The following is a 19,043-nucleotide window of genomic DNA, read 5'->3' on the forward strand; positions in this document are numbered from 1 at the left end:
CCTCCCCCCCTCCTTTTTATTTTTATTTTGTTCCCCGCCCCCTCACATTGAGTACTCTAGTGTTTTTGAATGCCAGTATACTAAAAATTATTAAGTCTTTCAAATCATATGAAACAACGTTAAATGCATTTGTTTTTGGTTGCAGACAGTGTACGAGATCTGTTATCAAGGCCATTTGCAGTGGATCCTTCTGTACTATTAGGACTGTTTGTACGGCTGCATTCTTTGGGCCATGGTGATTATGCACTGGCTTATCCAGATCTCTTTGCTCGATACATTCCTTGTGTGCTACCACCAATGCAAGAAAGTGATCTGGAAAGGCATGTGACTGAAACAAAAGTTATGCAGGATCAGATGCGTATAGTACAACTCTCAGAATCAGCTACTACCATGCGGGGCAGTAAGCGTCGTGGGGATGATGAAAGTTATGGTCCATCTGCTGGTGTAGGTGCTACAGCCGTACAGGCTGGAACACCACAGCTCTACAACTAGGTATGTTGTTCGCTCCAGGTGCAGAAATCATTCCTTAGTTTTGTTATCCAGTACTAGGGCTACATAAGTTTCTTTATACAAAGGTACATTTACTAATTAGCATATATTTATCATTGAAAACATAAACTGAGTAATGATGGAAGACTCTATGAAAATTTAAAATCTTTCATGTTAATAGCTTTTCTTTGATTTGTGTATCACTGCTACTCTGTGGTGCCCCCAATGAACTATGTGAAAAATATAACTTTCTAGTTATTACATTCTCTGTCACGCAGTTTACAGATTTCACCCAGATTACAAAACTTGAAAGACCATTTTCCTTTTTTTGTGCTTATGTTGACTTGTCCTGTTACGCATAGGGACATGAAAAAATTGTTTTATCTTATAACTAAATATAGTGTTATTTTTAATCAGTTTTGGTGATATTTTTAACCAATTTTGGTGCTATTTTTGCCAATGCTGGTGCTACTTTGTGGCAATTAGGGGGCCCTTTCTTGCCAATATCAGTGCTATATTTTTGCCAGATACAGTCAGACTCAGTGTATTCTTTTTGCCAAATTCAGTGTATTTTTTTGCCAAATTTGGTGTAAGTTTTTGGTCAAACTAATTGGTTCTTTTTTCACCTCAAAATGTTTTCGTAGATTTGGTGTAATTTTTTATGAATTTCACTGCTATTTTTGTCTATTTTGCTGTTGTTATTTTGTCAATTTCACTGTTATTCATTTGTCGATTTCACTGTTATTTTTGCCAATTTCACTATTGTTTTTATCAATTTTGCTGCTACTTTTGCCAAGTTTTGTTCTTGTTATTTTTGCAAATGTTGCTATTTATTATTTCCCCTTCCCTCAATCTCACCATTTTTACCAATTTCACCACTGCTTTTTGTCACTTTTGTTTCTGTTTTTGCTAGTTTTGTCATTAATATTTGGCAATTTCTCTTTTTTAAAAAAATAATTTCGGCTATTTTTTCCATTTCTGTGCTGTTTTTGACGCCACCTCATAGTACAGGGGCCCCCCTGCGGGTTCGGGGGTAAGAATAGGCCCGCGGTATTCCTGCCTGTCGTAAGAGGCGACTAAAAGGAGTCTCCAACGTTTCGGCCTTCTGTGATGGTCCCCTCTTGGGTTTGACATTTTTTTTTTTTCCGAATTTCCGTTGTTAGTGCGTGCCATTTGGGGAAGGACACCTTACGTGGTGTTTTTCTATTGGTCCATCTTGCTCCACCATCTTGCATGTTACCTATTGTCGTGTGGGGGGGGGGGGGGGGGGGGGACTACGCCCAACATCTTCTGGGTTGTCTCCTTCTCGCCTTCTGCGCACTCTTCTTCTTAGCGCCCACGACAACTGTGGACCCTTTCAACACCTAAAATCCAGCACGGTACCCAGTCCGTTGTGGTGGGGTCGTCATGTACCCTCTTGGTGGTAGCCCCCTGACCACGCAGGGATCGCACTACAGATGCCAGAGCTGTTTCCTCCCCATGCATGCCAAGGAGTATGTGCCCATCTTGTCTGGGGCACGGGGACTCCGGGCAACGGCCAGGTACCCGTTGCTTTGGCTGGGTGGCGCCCTTGGGGAGAGCCCTCGTTCGGAGTAGGTGGCATCTGGGCGGATGTGGCGCAATGAAGCGCAATAAATCACACCAAGCTGGTGGTCGCACGGCCACCAGCGTCTCTAAGCGAGGTAGAGTCGACTTCGATGCTGCGCAATATGACCCTCAGACGTTCCCCTCGTTGGCTGCGCCATGGGAGGGACGCCGATCTAGTGCCAAGCGGGAGCCTTACGTACCGCAATACCTTGTCTGCAGCAGGACTGATGGTGACTCCTTTCTTCCGATGAAGCCTATGTTTTTTGTGGAACACCTGGAGGATAAGTTTGGGGAAGTGGCAGGGTTGTCAAAAATGAGGAATGGGTCCATCCTCCTCAAGACGTCCTCCCCAGCCCAGTCACGAGCGTTGCTCTTGTGTGATAAGCTGGGTGACGTCCCTGTTACCGTCACTCCCCACAGTAGCTTAAATATGGTCCAGGGGATTATTTACCATCGTGACCTCTTGTTGCAATCCGATGACGAGCTGAGAGCCGACTTGGAACGACGTGGTGTGCATTTTGTCCGTCGTGTCCATCGAGGACCCAAGACAAACAGGGTGGCCACCGGTGCCTTTATCTTGGCCTTCGAGGGTGATGTCTTGCCCGAGAAGGTCAAGGTGATGGTTTACCGTTGCGACGTCAAGCCATACGTGCCTCCCCCGATGCGGTGCTTCCAGTGCTGGAAGTTTGGGCATATGTCCTCCCGTTGCCCATCCAGCGCTACATGTTGAGATTGCGGACGCCCCTCTCATCCTGATTCTCCATGTGCGCCTCCTCCTGTCTGTGTCAACTGTGGGGAGCACCACTCTCCATGCTCGCCGGATTGCCCTGTTCTTCATAAGGAGTGGAAGATAATGGAATTTAAGACCCTGGACCGGCTTACTTATCGAGAGGCTAAACAGAAATATGAAAGGTTGTATCCTGCTTCCATTCGAACATCTTATGCTGCAGCCACGTTATCGTCGCCCACGCGAGCGACGGTTGTCGCTTCATCTGTGCCGCCTTCAGTGGGCCCTCGGGGCCATGTATCTCTGTCTGCCCCCCTCGTGCCTGGGGGCAAGCCTTCCTCTGTTGCCCCCTTAGCAGTTGGGGGCAAACCCTCTTCTGTCGCTCCCCCCACGCTTACTTCGGGAGTGACATCTGCTCCACAACCTGGAGGCTCGATCCCTCCCCCTCCTTCTCCGCCGGCGTTGCCTCCGCCGGTTCCTCTCTCGCGGAAGGGGTCCCTCAGGGTTCTCCCTTCCTCCGTTTCTTCTCCTTCCCAGCCAGATGTCAGCCAGTGGCTGAAGGTTCCGCCACCTGCTGGTTGTAGGGCTTCTGCGTCGTCATCAGCCTCCGACGCTCCTTCAGAGAAGCTCTCCTAGCCCTCTCACCCTAAGGGCCGACGTGAGAAGAAGGAACGGCATGTGTCCAAGAAGAAGGATGTTCCGGCGGTTTCAGCACCGCCTGCTGTACATAGTCCTGGCTCCGGGGATGAGGTGGAGATCCTCGCCTCTGCCGCGGATCTCGCCCTCACGGAACCCTTGGGGGCCTCTCCTATGGACTCAGCTGCCTCTCCCCCGGTGGCAGCAGTTGGCTCTGAGGCGCTGTCTGCCTCTTAGTCGCATTCACGCCCTCCCAGTCCCTTCCTGCTTCCATTCTCCAGTGGAACTGCGGTGGTTATTTCCGCCACCTGCCTGAGCTCCGGATGCTTCTGAGTGATTCCCCTGTTCTCTGCATTGCTCTGCAGGAAACTTGGTTTCCGGCACTGCGGACCCCCGCCCTTCGCGGTTATCGGGGATACTATAAGAACCGCGCTGCCTGTCAACGAGCGTCGGGTGGGGTTTGTCTTTTTGTTCACCACTCTGTTTGTAGCTCGCCAGTACCCCTTCAGACGCCTTTAGAGGCAGTCGCTGTCAGGGTTGCGCTCTCGCCGGCTATTACTGTTTGCTCTGTTTACATTCCTCCGGATGGGGAGCTCCCCCGACATGTCTTGGCTGCACTGCTGGCTCAACTCCCGCCACCTTTGCTGCTTCTAGGCGATTTCAATGCCCACAACCCTCTATGGGGTGGGACTGTCTCCGATGACCGCGGTCGGGCCGTGGAGCATGTGTTGGCTCAGCTCGACCTTAGCCTCTTGAATTCCGGTGCTCCCATGCATTTCAGTGTTGCCCATGGCTCGTTCTCTGCCATCGATCTCTCTATTTGCAGCCCTGGACTTGTCCCATCCCTCCACTGGAGAGTGAATCCTGACCTGTGTGGTAGTGACCATTTTCCCATCTATTTGTCACTGCCCCAGTGTCATTCTTCTGGGTGCCTGCCCCGCTGGGCTCTCCACAGGGCTGACTGGCCGGGTTTTACTTCTGCGGGTACCATTGAGTCTCCCCCACAGGGTGACATTGACGAGGTGGTCCGTGTTTTAACCACGTCCATCGTTTCAGCGGCCGAGGCTTCCATCCCCCGTTCTTCTGACCTCCCTCGGAGGAAGGCTGTCCCCTGGTGGTCGCTGGAGATTGCTGAGGCTATTCGCGACCTTAGGCGGGCTCTTCAGCGTCATAGGCGGCACCCGTCTCTGGAGACCCTCATCGCCTTTAAGAGGCTCCGTGCCTTCGCCCGTCGTCTTATTGCACAGCGTAAGCAGGAGTGCTGGGAGCGGTATGTCTCCTCCTTGGGCTCCCGTGTCTCCCCCTCGCTCGTGTGGTCCCGGATCCGGCGGATTTATGGATACCAGACCCCTATGGGTGTACTTGGGCTCTCCTTGGACGGCGCTGTCTGCACGGACGCTGCCGCCATTGCTGAACAGCTTGCCGCGCACTTTGCGAAGAGCTCGGCGACTGCATCTTATCCCCCCGCCTTTCGCTCTCTAAAGGAGCGAGCCGAGCGGACGCAGTTCTCATTTCACACGCATCGTTCTGAAAAATACAATGCTCCTTTCAGCGAGAGGGAATTCCTCGCTGCCCTCGCCGATTGCCCTGATACAGCACCAGGACCGGACTGCATCCACACGCAGATGCTGAAGCATCTCTCCCGGGACTGCCAGAGACACATTCTCGCGGTATTCAACCGCATTTGGAGCAAAGGCGTGTTCCCATCGCAATGGCGAGAGGGTGTTATTGTCCCCATCTTGAAGCCCGGTGTAGACCCACTGGCGGTGGAGAGCTATCATCCCATTACCCTCACCAACGTTTTGTGCAAATTGCTCGAACGTATGGTGGGGCGGCGTTTGTGTTGGGTGCTTGAGTCGCGCGGTCTCCTCGCTCCATCCCAGGGTGGCTTCCGTCGGGGCCGGTCTGCCACGGACAATTTGGTGCGGCTGGAATCTGCTATTCGTACGGCCTTTGCCCGACGTCAGCATCTCGTTGCTGTATTTTTCGGTCTGTGGAAGGCGTATGACACCACATGGAGGCATCACATCCTCGCCACGTTGTATGAGTGGGGTCTTCGTGGTCGGCTCCCGGCTTTTCTTCAAACCTTTTTATTGTGCCGCTCTTTCCGGGTGCAAGTCGGTGCCGCCTCTAGTTCATCTTATATACAGGAAAATGGGGTCCCGCAGGGCTCGGTGTTGAGCGTCTCCTTATTTCTAGTGGCCATTAATGGTCTGGCTGCAGCTGTGGGGTCGTCGGTGTCTCCTTCCTTGTATGCCGACGACTTCTGCATCTCCTTTAGCTCCACGACTACGGGAGTCGCCGAACGCAGGCTGCAAGTAGCCGTTCGCAAGGCAGCATCATGGGCTCTGACTCACGGTTTTCAGTTCTCTGCAGCCAAGACTCGAGTTATGCACTTCTGCAGGCGTCGGACGGTCCACCCTCATCCTGAACTTTACCTCGACGGCCACCTGCTTGAAGTGGTGGACACTTGCCGCTTCTTGGGACTCGTGTTTGATGCCCGGCTCACATGGGTTCCTCATGTTACTCAGCTGAAGCAAAAATGCTGGCGGCACCTCAACGCCCTCCGCTGCCTTAGCCACACGTCTTGGGGTGCAGATCGCTGCACGCTGCTGCGATTGTACAGAGCCCTTGTGCAGTCCCGGCTTGATTATGGGAGCCTGGCCTATGGGTCTGCGTCCCCCTCAGTGTTGAAGTTGTTAGACCCCATACACCACTGTGGGGTTCGGCTTGCAACTGGCGCTTTTCGCACCAGCCCCGTGGATAGTCTACTGGTGGAGGCCGGGGCTCCCCCGCTGCGGATTCGCCGCCATCGTCTGCTCGCCGACTATGCTGTCCACGTTCATTGCTCGCCAGACCATCCCAATCGTCGCCTGCTTTTCCCTGCTATGGTCCTCCATCTGCCCGAACGGCGACCTAGGTCTGGGCTTTCCGTAGCTGTCCGTGTCCAGTCCCTGCTGTCAGAACTGGGGTCATTCCCTCTTCTGCCTCCCTTCCGGGTCCGTACACCTACGCCTCCCTGGTGTTTGTCCCGGCCGTCTGTCCGTCTGGATTTGGCACAGGGACCTAAGGACTCGGTTCCGCCTGTGGCCCTCCGTCGCCGTTTTCTTGCGCTCCTCGCCTCATTTCTGGGCTGTGAGCCTATCTACACTGATGGTTCCCTGGTTGATGGTCGCACTGCCTACGCTTTTGCTCACGCTGCCCATGTTGAACAGCACTCCTTGCCAGCTGGCTGTAGTGTTTTTACTGCAGAGCTGGTGGCCATCTTGCGCGCTGTTGCGCATATGCGTTCCTGCTCAGGTGCGTCCATCGTCATCTGCAGTGACTCCCTGAGCAGCCTCCAGGCCATCGACCGCTGCTATCACTCTTCTCCTCTGGTGTCCTCTATTCGGGAGTCTGTTTCCACCATTACCCACTCTGGTCGTTCGGTGGTTTTTGTTTGGACACCAGGTCATGTTGGCATCCCGGGGAACGAACGTGTTGACAGGCTGGCCAAAGGGGCGATAGACGCCCCAGCTTTGGAGATCGGCCTTACGGCTCGCGACCAGCAGCTGGTGTTGCGCCGTAAGGTGCTTGGGATGTGGGCTGCTGAGTGGCGTGGCATGACAGCCCCGAATAAACTGCGGGCTGTCAAGGAGACGACCGCTGTGTGGCGTTCCTCCCTGCGGGCTTCTCGCAGGGACTCGGTGGTCCTGTGTCGGCTGCGCATCGGCCATACGTACCTGACGCAAGGCCATCTGTTGCGTCAGGAGGATCCCCCCCTGTGTCGGTGTGGGTCCCGGCTGACGGTCGGCCACATTTTGCTGGAGTGTCCTTGATTGCGCACACTCCGGCAATCTTTTAATCTCCCGGGCACTTTGGCTTTGGTTTTATCCGACGATGCCTCCATGGCTGATGCCGTTTTAAATTTTATCCGTGGTAGTCCGTTTTATGGTTCGATTTAGGGAGGTCCTGCACCTTTCCCTTTCTGTGTCTTTTGTCCTTGTGTCTGTTGCTGTTCTGGTGTGCGGTCAGATGGTTGACTCTTTCCCTTTTTTGTTCTCGTGGTCAGTCCACCAGTCTCCGGCCATCTTCCTTTCTTCTGTTTCTTTCTGTCTGGTGTTCCTCTGTCCTGTTCTTGTCTGTAGTGTTTGTTGCTGCATTTGTGTTCTTTTAGTGCCTGGGGGGACGTCTCCTCCCCCTTTGGTTTTTACCTGCTCCGTAGATTTTCGGCTCGCCTGATTTTGGAATGGGGGACTGATGACCTTCGCTGTTTAGTCCCCCTTAAACATCCCAACAACCACCACCACCATAGTACAGGGGGAATGAACCACCAGTTTCAGTTTACACACGAACCTCAGCCTTAAGGCAGTAAGAAGTCAAAATCCAATTTCAACATTCAATAACTCTTGATTACAATTATTGATGTAGTGCCATTCTCAGACGTATAATGTTTTTATTAGGGAAATGACAAATTTCATGATATTTGAGAAAATCGTTGATGAGCAGTATTTTGTAAAAATTGTTGACTACATGTTATTTCTGTACAAACTGCTAGTTTTATGTTATTTTTGCATTATCATTGTTGCATTATTTTTACAAAATTTTCCTGTCCCTGATTATGTGTTGTCATTTATACTCAGTAAAATCTCCTAGGGTTTGCTCTTAACATCATCTTCATAAAAAGTGTTATCAGTTTTTATTGACTCATGGCAAAATGTGTGCATGAAACAAAGGGGAAACTAAAGACATTTACCTATCCTTCAGCTTCTATATATTAATTCTTTTTATCTAGTGTGATCAGGAACATATAAACATGAAACTAGCACATGATGTACACATAATATCAGCAGACTTTTCGCGTTGTACGTGTTGTGAATAAGAATAGCAGTCATTATTACAATGGAAACTCCAGGTTGGAATATCACAATATAAGGAAAACTCTAGATTGCTACACATTGAGCTACAGACAGCCCCAGTGAAAAGACTCGCACATTTATCTTTCAACCAATGCCTTCTCCTGGTCTGCTGCCGAAGATGACAGCCGTGTGTGTGAGGTGTGCTTATTTGTATGGATGAATGCCTGTCTGCAACTCAACATGCCATCTTAACAGAGAGTAGCAATCTATCTTTTTCCTTATATTGTTGTAGTCATTATTACAGATAATTTATAGAACTGATATTAAAAAGAAATATAATGTTTGTTCAAGAAATTACTTCAAGAACCAATTACATCATACCTTAACCAGTATTTTCAAGAGCGTGCCCAGGATCTGAAGAGAAGGCTGGGTAGATGGTGGGGTGAGGGTCATGCACCACTTATTGGCTTTGCGTAGAAGTGGGAGAGGTAAAGGACACAAAGCAGAATTTGATACAAATAAAACTAAAGACATTTTAGATATGTGTGAATACTTTCTGTAACAACAGAAAAAAACATCATAAACTGAAGGTACAAAACTACTGGAAGCTTTTAGAACTCGGTGCCATCTGGCATTTTCAGTTGCAAGGAGAATAGTGACGAATGCAAAATATGAAATGGTATCCAAAAGTTCCGGAAATTTCAAATTTGCTTACAAATGGCTAAGAGTACTCTGAAATAGCATTAGGTGTCTCCCTAGATATCCTTCTTGCTGAAAAATTATGTGAAAAAGCATTGCATTTGTACAAAGTTTTGTTTTTAACTTGAGAAAACCACTGCATAAATGGTGGTGGTGGCAGTGGCGGTAGTGACGACGAAGACGATGATGACTGTTCCTGTATGCTGCAAACTGGCATCACACCAGAAAATGTTACAACAGTCGGAGATTTGAGTCTGCAAAATCATAGACTGTCCAAGGCGTCGGCAGCACCTTGGAAATAAGTTATGGGACATGTGAATGAATTCCGTCAGAGGACTTGAACATGAGAAGAATTGTGGTGAGATTTGTGCCAGGACTGCTACAAAACAATCAGTAGCAGATTCACAGTGAAGTCTGCTGGTAATGTAAATGACTACTTCAAAACTATCCAAACTTACTTCCAAATTTAGTCACCGGCGATGAAAGTTAATTTTATGCCTATGACCTCGAAAATATGCAGTAATTGTTGAAGTGGAAGACTCCTTCACCTTGACCAAAAAAGTTTGGTAAGTCAAGAATAGAATCAAGTTCTTGTTTATCAAAACTAGATAACCATTGTTCCCAGACTGCCTTGCCCACTAGACTTGGTCTCATGTTTTATTCATCTTCCCCAAGCTGAAAATCAAACTAAAGGAGCAAACATTTGATGGTGGGAGATACAAGCAGAATCAAAGAGCAATCCTTTACAAAAGGAAACCCATGAGTATTGCCAAAGTTTCTTGTACTAGTGAAAGGATAAGTGAAATAGATATTAGTGTCAGTGGCACTGAGAAATAGCTGAAATCATTAAAATTGAATGAGGCCCCTGGAGTCTAAGAAATTCTGTCATTCTATACCAATTTCCAGCCGAGTTAGACCCTCTGTTAACTATAATCTATAATTGGAATGAAGCGCAGGTCACACTTGCATACAAAAAGGGTAGCAGAACAATCCTCAGAACTACCATCCAATATCCTTGACACCCCTTTGTTGTAGAGTCTGAGAATACATTGTGAGCTCAAACATAATTAGGTCTCTCGAATAGGATGAGCTCCTATATGCCAAGCGGAATGGATTTTGTTAATATCAATCACGTGAAACCCAACTCACTCTTTTCTCATGACTTACTGAAAGCCATGGATCAAGGCAGTCAGGAAGATGCAGTATTTCTCAATGTCCAACAAACTGTTGACTTGGTACTACACCTATGTTTTTTATTTATTTTATGGCCTTCATTGGACCACTCCAGTCAAAAATACAAAGTTGTAAACAAGTTGTTACACAGGGATACAATTTGGTTCAACAATAACTCAATATGATATTTAGGTAATATAATTTTAGAGTCTATTCTTATATGAAAGGTGTTTTGCTCTTCTGTCTGCCCAATATTTCTTCATTCTTTCAGATATTTTCTTTCTTTCTTCACCTGAGACCACTCTTCCTGTACTCCTTTTATTGATTTTCATTTGTAGTCTGGTTTGCGGGTCTTGCAGCATTCTGGTTTTCTCTGTCTTGTTTTTTAGGTCATCTACTGTAATTTGATGCTCTTTTATATCTTCCTTAATTTCTGTGATCCATTTAATGTCACTCTTGCTATTCCACAATTTTTGTATTATTTTTTTACTAATTCTGTTTTCTGGAGTTCTCATCAGATGTCCAAAGAATGAAATGCGTTTCTTCCTGATTGTGCTCATGACTGGTTCTATTTTCTTATATACTGTTTCATTTGATGCTATTCTCCAATGTCCATTCATTTTATACTGTTTATTTATACGTATCCTAATTATTCTTCTTTCTATTTTTAGTATTCTGTCAATTTCTGATGTATTAGTTGTTTTGAAGATAGTTTCAGCTGCATACGTTATTTCTGGTTGTGTAACTGTTTTATAGTTTTTTAATTTTGCATCTATAGATAGGCTTTTTTTGTTGTATTTAGTTTTGGTAATGTAATTTGCATAGTTCAGTTTTTTTATTCTATTCTGCCATGATAGCTTCTCATTTAGATTGTATGTTATTATTTCACCTAAATATTTAAATTTATCAACAATTTTGATTTCCTGTTCTCCTATTGTAATTTTGTTTGCAAGTGGTGGATCAGTTAGCATAGTCTCCGTTTTTTCAAATGATATTCTAAGGCCTACTTTTTCTACTTCTTGTAGTGATTTCACTTGTTGCCTGGCTTCTTGAACAGTGTTGGCTAGTAGAGCAAGATCATCAGCGAATTCCTAGCAGTTTAAGCTAATATCATCTTTTGCACTTCCAATTCTTATCATCTTTGGATTGTCCTTGTACCATTCTCTCATTATGTATTCCAGTGCACAGTTGAACAGTAATGGTGATAGGCAGTCACCTTGTCTTAAGCCTGTTTTTATGAGGAATGGTTCCGAAATTTCTCCTCTAAACTTCACTTTTGATTTGGTTTTGGTTAGAGTGAGTTGTATTATTTTAATTAGTTTTGGATGGAGTCCTAGATTTCTTAAAATTTTTAATACTGAAGGTCTGTGGAGACAGTCATATGCCTTCTTAAAATCTACAAATGTTACTGCCCGAGGTTTGTTCAGTTTCTTGTAGTATGCCATAATCAATTTTAAACTAATTATCTGCTCTGCACAGCTTCTCCATGGTCTGAAACCTCCCTGATATTCCCCTAATTCCTGTTCTAATTGCTCCTTGATTCTTTCATGTAGGATCTTGGATAGAATTTTGTATGTGCAATCTAGGAGAGAGATTTCTCTGTAGTTGTCTGGGTTGCTTTTATCTCCCTTTTTGTGTAGTGGGTGGATGATAGCTGTGGTTCAATGTTCGGGAAATTGTTCTGTTACCCAAATTTTTGTTAGAGCCATGTGTAAGGAGGTCTTGACTGTGTCACTTGCATATTTACACATTTCAACAAAAATCTGATCTTCCCCCCATGCCTTATAATTTTTTTGTTCTTTAAGAATTCTTTCTACTTCTTGTAAAGTTGGAGGGTCTAGTTTGTTAGGTTTGGTTTTTATTGGGGTATTTATGTTGATTTGTAAGGGTTCTTTGGGTTCCTCGCAATTTAGAAGTTTGCTGAATGCTTTTGCCATAATTTCTGCATTTTCCTTGTTACTGTGTGTCATTCTTCCATCTTCATCTTTCAGTATTAGTGTAGGGGCCTCATATTGTTGTAGTTGTTTCCCAAAGATTATATAGTAGTTCCTGGAGTTGGTTTTATGATAATCACCTTCTATAGAGTTTATAATATCTTTATGAAATCCTCTCTTTATTCTTTTAATATTTTGTGTGAATTTTTTTCTTTCATTTTTTAGGTTGATGGCATTTTCTTCCGTTTTATGTGTTTAACCATGCTTGGTGTCTATCTTCATGGAATTTGTCAAATTCTGATGTCCACCATGCATGTTTCCTTCGTGGGTTCAAGGGAGCTAGATTCTCTGCTTCTTTTTAAGACTAGGCACTAGTTGTTCTAGATCATCTGTTAATTTGATGGTTTGTGTTATTTGTTGGTACTTGTTATTTTTAATTAGCTGATGTGGGTCAAACCTCCTTTTTATTTTATTAGTTTTTCCGGTCCTCTTCTTTTAACGGAGTGAATTTGATTTTAATTTTAATCATATAATGGTCTGAGCCTGTGTCTACTCCTCTCAGTACTTTAACATTGTGGATCTCCTTATGAAAATTTTTGTCCATACAGACATGGTCTAGCTGCCACTCGCCCTTCCTCCAGTCTGGATGTTTCCATGTTTTAAGTTTACTTGGCTTCCTCTTAAAGTATGTTGATTTAGATATAAGGTTGTGTTCTCTGCAGAGTTCTACAAGTCTTCGACCGTTTTTGTTCGTAAATTTATGTGGGCTCCATTTTCCAATTATATCTTTATATTTCCTTTCTTTTCCCAACTGAGCATTGAAATCTCCCAATAAGATTTTTACATTCTTTTTATTTACGCTGTTCACAGTTTGTTCTAGTAGGTCCCAAAATTTATCTACCTCTTCCTTTGTTTTTGTTAGACAATTTTTTTCATTTGTTGGGGCATGAGCATTTATTATTGTATAGATTTTATTCATTGTTTTAAAGCTTAGAGTCGCAATTCTTGGTGATACTGCTTGGAAATCCGTTACTGAATCTATTATTTTTACGTTTACTAAAAACCCTGTTCCAAACTGAGGACATTGTTTCATTGCCCTCGGTCCTGGTATCCCATTATAAATTCTGTATCCTTGTGATTCGAATGGGTTCTCTGTGGTGTTTCTCATTTCTTGGATCCCTGTTATTAAAATTTTTTGTTTATTTAGTTCATCTGTGAGCTCCTTGAGTTTTCCGGTCTGAAGTAGTGAGTTTATGTTGTGTGTTGCTATATAATTTATTTGTTCATGTTTAATCTTCTTTTTGTGTTTTAGTGTGCTTTTGGATGGTTGCAAACGCTCCGATTCGTTGCTGTCTTCTAGTTGACTACCCGCCGAATCCGATGTAGCCTTTTCCTGCCTTTTTGAGCAGGACAGTGGAATTTTTTTCCTAAAAGACCTTTCCATTTTTGACTTTCGAAGGTTGTCAACCTTAGTTGGAGCAAGCTCCGATTTACAACTATGGTTGTTAACCACAGAGGGTGTGTTTGGTCCGCAAGAGCTATTTTATTTCACTCAAGTCCGCCAGTAAACTGGTGACAAGTTCCCTATCCGCCACCTGGGACGCACCACGTAGGAGTATCACCTCTCCTCCTACTATGACAGCATAGTAGTTTATTATCAAAAGTACAATTGTGTGTGGTACCAAGTGAAATTTGAGACTGGATTGAGGATTTCTTGCTAGGTACTTCAGGGGTACCCCATAGAAGTGTTGTAACTCACTTCCTATTCATGTTGTAAATATGTTAATGACTTTGTGGACACTATTAATACTAACCTCAGTCTATTCATAGATGATGCAGTTATCTATAAAGAAGTAGTCTGAAAGAAACTGCACAAATATTCAGTCAGATCTCGACAACACTTTAAAGTGGTGCAAAAACAGGCGGGTCGTTCCATGTCAAGTCATCCAGGCCATGACACCCATTATCTAGTTGTGAACTGAGATTTTGTGTACTGTTTTTGTATCTAATATCATGAACTTTTGCCAAGTTTTATTGCTTTATATACATTCTGTTGGTAGCAATTGCAGAAAGTTTGATGCAATGCGTTACTTTAAAGCAAACTGTAAAAATTTGAAAATTGGCTGCAGTTTTTAAACAAAAAATGGTATGCTGACAGTTTTTCCCCTGAATATCCTTTCGGACTTGTAGTTTCTGAAAACATGTTAAAATTGTCCAATTAAATTTTAGTAAATTAATTTTATTCAATTTTATTGTTAAATTAGAAAAAAATATTTTGGACAGTTGCCCCCTCTGGAAAACACTGAAAAAAATTAGAAAGTTATCTACAAATAATAAAGATCTGCATTCAAGTTGATTTGGAACTACACATGTGATGAGACACTTTGATGCTTAGATAAAATTTTTTAGTATGAGAACCACTTTTCTTGCACCAACTTTGAGAATTCTGCTCCGAGAACAAGTGTAGCCTGTTGCTGTTGTGATGTCAACTTCACAAAGAATATGAGAGAAAGAAACATCACAAACATCATCATCAGGTCAATAGATGGAAGGGAATGGTCCATTATGATGTTTACTGTAACATTGTAAATTTTTCAGTGATATCTATGAGGGGGAAATACCTTAAAAAATTATAATGTCCATGCATGGATTTTGTTTAAGTGAAATTATTTACAATTTTTTTCTGATATGTAGATAATGGATATTCACTACAAGTAGCATGACTAAAAAAATATAAACCTTCCTCTTTAATTAAAAAAAATCAAGCTTCCACCGCAAAAACTGTAGGAACTATTGCATTTGTAAATTATAAAGGGGCTCGTCTATGAAAGCCTGAATTCCTGAATCTATACAACTTCTTTTTATCATAAGTGAAAAAGTAATTGACCTGCAACATTTACATTTTGGAAATATGAATATATCTAGGTAAACTCCCTCTACCGAAAATTTCAAGGATTTGCATGACGATGGGTGTCATTTCCTAAAATTTCTGGATGATTTGATGTGGAATGACCCTGGCAACTTGCTTTATATGTTAAGAAACGTAAAATTATGCCCTTCACAAAATGAAAAATGACTAAAATATTTGTGAGTTAGCACTGGAATCAGTAAATTTATATACAAATATGTGGGTGTAACACTTTGAAGAGGCATAAAATGGATCACAAAGGCTCAGTCGTGTGTAAAGTAGGTAGCAGCTTTCACTTTCTTGGTAGAATACTAGGAAATCCAGTCTACAAAGGGGAAGGCTTACACATAATTTACACATTCATTGATCTTGAGAAGGCTTTTGACTGTGTCAGATGGGACAAACTGATGGAAATTGTAAGGAAACATGGAGTTGACTGGAGGGATTAGACAGCTAATTAGAAATTTATATTTGAACCAGAGAGCAAGAGTAAGAATAGGAGGTGTGATGAGTGAAGAAATTGAACTGGGAAGAGGTGTAAGACAAGGTTGTTGTTTATCACCAACACTGTTCAATATCTATCTGGAGGAAATTATTAATGAAAGTTTTGATGGAAGGAGAGGAGTTTGTATAGGGGGTCTGAGAGTAGAGTAAATAAGATTTGCGGACAACATGGTTGTGATAGCAAATAGTGAAAGAGAGATGAAACAAATGTTATATGATCTAAACACAAAATTAGAAAAATATGGAATGAAGATTAACAAGAAGAAAACAAAAAGCACGGTAATTGGAGGAAAGGGTAGAAAATGCAGTAGGAAAATAGGGGGAGAGAAAATAGAGGAAGTGAATAACTTCAATTACTTGGGAAGTCTAATAATGGATGATATTTATTGATCAACAGAAATTAGGAAAAAGAATTGCAATGGCAAAAGAAGGAATCAAGAGGAAACCGAAATTACTTTGTGGATTACTAAACAGAGATCTGAGGAAAAGACTTGCCAAATGTTACATCTGGAGTGTTGCACTGTATGGTATGGAGACCTGGACATTGAGGAAGGAAGATGAAAGAAGATTGGAGGCACTAGAGATGTGGATATGGAGAAGAATGGAAAAAGTGAAATGAGATGACAGAGTAAGGAATGAAGAAGTGTTAAGAAGAGTTGGAGAAGAAAGAAACATGCTGAAAGTCATTAGAAAGAGAAAATGGAACTGGATTGGACATTGTTTGAGAAAGGACTGTTTATTGAGGGAAGGAGTAGAAGGAATGGTGGAGGGAAAAAGGGGAAGAGAAAAAAGAAGATATTAAGTGCTGAACAGTATCCAAAGAGACAAATATTCAGAAATGAAAAGACTGGCTTAACCCATGACAAGACCTGCTGTAAGACGGAATACCTACTACTACTACTACTACTACTACTACTACTACTGCACATTACTTGTGTGACCCATCGTAGAATGTTGCTCAAGTATTTAGGATCCATTCCAGATAGGACTGATAGGGGTTATTGAACATATGTAGAAAAGAGCAACACAAATAGTCACAGGTTTGCTTAATATGTGGAAGAGTGTCACAGAGATGTTGAAGGAACTAAACTGGCAGTCTCTTGAAGATACATGTAAACTATCCCAAGAATGCTACTTACAATGTTTCAAGAACCAGCTGTGAATGATAACTCTAGGAATATAAAACAACCCCCTACATACTGCTCCCATTGGAATTGTAGGAATTGTGAGGACTAGATCAGACTAATTACAGCATTTATAGAGGCATTTAAACATTCATTCTTCCACACTCCATATGTGAATGGTATGGGTAAAAGCCCTGGTAACTGACAATGGGATGTACACTCTGCCATGCACTTCACAGTGGTTTGCAGAGTACGGATGTAGTTGTAGAAATACCCTAACAAAGACAGATATCCAAGATGTATTTAAAAAATGGCAGAAATGTCGGGATCGTAGTATTTACTTTGAAGGTGATGACATGAGAATATGGTGTCTGTAAGACATTGTAATTTTAATTAACATAATTACTTTTGGATATCATCTCATAATTTTGAACTGTTATCACAAGTAGCACATGTTACACTTGCCACTAGTCAGTATTCATTGTATGGTCTGGCTTTCATCAAACTGATACTAGACTAATATGTGTGTGTTTGGCAGAGAAGGATGCAACTTGGGTTTGCAAAGATTATAATTTCTCTCTCTCTCTCTCTCTCTCTCTCTCTCTCTCTCTCTCTTTGGGGGGGGGGGGGGGGGGGCAGCTGTCCTGATATAGGCATGTTTGTGCTCCATAGCACAGTGGGTTGTGTGGCAAGTGGTATTTTGTCTCAAGGTCCTACCTAAATCATGAAGCAAAAAACAAAAACTTGATCTTACAATGAGTAACAATAATGGAAATTCCTGGACGGAGCAGTATGTAAAATAAGGGAAAGGCAATCACTCACCTGTAGCAGATTGATGCATGCAGTGCAGAAACACAACAGAAAACAGCATTTACACTAGCTTTGCAGCAGTAACCCTTTTTCTAGCAACACCACACACATTTACATATGCACCCATGCAGACAACGAAACACACTTTCTCGTGGCCATAGCAAGATGAGATGTACCGTAGCCACAGGAGTGTGCATTTGGGTGTCCGTATGGTTGTATGTGTGCACTATTGATAGAAAAGCAGCTACTGCTCAAAAGCTAGTGGTTGCCATTACTTTATTTTACATATTGACCTTATAATTAATTTAATAGTGTCATAAAAATGGTTGTACAGACACTAACTTATGATACACATAAGAAACATTTTACTACCACTTAATTCTTAGGGTACCAACACAAAAGTTAGTGATGTTGGTGTATTGCTGCATATAGTGTGGAGATGGTTTCTCTGACATCCCCTAATCTCTTTGTGCCCCTACAGCTTATTCCATCTGTTGTTCCCTCCAGCGCCAAGCTTACTATTCGTTAGTATGAGAACAGTGCTATGATTCGTAATTGGTCTGTTGAGAATGCTACCTTCGAGGTCTTGAGAGAGTCCATAGGAATGACAGCACCACCGACCATAAACTGCTGATTAGCTGTACCCCCTCTTCACAGCAAATTGGTCCCTGCCATCATGGGGCTCTTCTTCTTAACCTTTCCCTAACTATCCCTCTTTGTTCCCCAAGGAAGGAACTGATAGTCCTGAAAACTGGGATGGTGTTTTCACTTTTAAATTTGTCTGTTGGCAGGATTGGAATTTCACCTCCTGAAGGTACGTTTAGCTGCTAAACAATGTTAGAATACATTCATACTGAATATAGCAACAAGTCTCAGATAGAAAAGATTTATTGTGGGAGTTTCTGTGGTTTAGGCACATGGTACCCCTTTTACATAAATAAAGCAAATTAGTGGTTACATGCAAAATATTAGCAGTACGGCTCTGTCTGATTGACAAGACGTGAGTAGTGTGTGTACCACAGAATAGAGCATTGACAATAAGGTGGAGTATGTGTGAACCAGACCTTCAATACCAGTAACCAGTGCGCCTCATATTTGTGTACTGCTCCTTCATGTGCACTGATTTGGAAGGAAAAGAGAAGGCAACACATTACTATACATTTAATGCCACTTAAAGGACTGAAGCAAAGATTGGTTACCGAGATATTTATGTTTGACCTTTCTCTAACCATTACATTAAATTATTCATGGAATAATGAGGGAAAAATCATTCATTACGATAATGAAAGAGTTCCTTATATAGTATCCAAAGGATTGAAGACTTCTCAAGGTTTCAATTTATGATTCTTGTGAGCATGTGTGCAACTGCGTAACACACCACACTTTGTGAAATCTATATTTTTTGATGATATTTTATGAATTTTGGATCACTTTAACTGGTCCACATGCATTGTGTTTAAAATTGTTGACTTTTGTAAAAGTTGCAAAGCACTCACTGAAGGTGATGAGCTATGAGTCAATTTATTGTTTCAACAACATGTAGTGGTTTCAAAAAGTTGCAAAGCACTCACTGAAGGTGATGAGCTATGAGTCAATTTATTGTTTCAACAACAT

The 19,043-nt window shown here is 43.0% G+C and overlaps 1 protein-coding gene across 2 annotated transcripts in view; it reads left to right on the top strand.

The window, feature by feature from the left end:
• Window positions 1–19,043, top strand: part of LOC124605577 (CDK2-associated and cullin domain-containing protein 1-like) — a 59,604-nt gene that overhangs the window by 12,835 nt on the left and 27,726 nt on the right. For both annotated transcript variants that reach the window (XR_006978656.1, XM_047137354.1), the window contains exon 5: window positions 146–492. Coding sequence is in view for 1 of the 2 variants with exons in the window: in XM_047137354.1 (XP_046993310.1) it covers window positions 146–492 (347 nt within the window). In the remaining variant the exon portion in view is untranslated. The remainder of the gene's footprint in view (window positions 1–145; window positions 493–19,043) is intronic.

This window comes from Schistocerca americana, chromosome 3 (genome assembly GCF_021461395.2).
Source record: "Schistocerca americana isolate TAMUIC-IGC-003095 chromosome 3, iqSchAmer2.1, whole genome shotgun sequence".
In the NCBI taxonomy this organism is placed as follows: domain Eukaryota; kingdom Metazoa; phylum Arthropoda; class Insecta; order Orthoptera; family Acrididae; genus Schistocerca; species Schistocerca americana.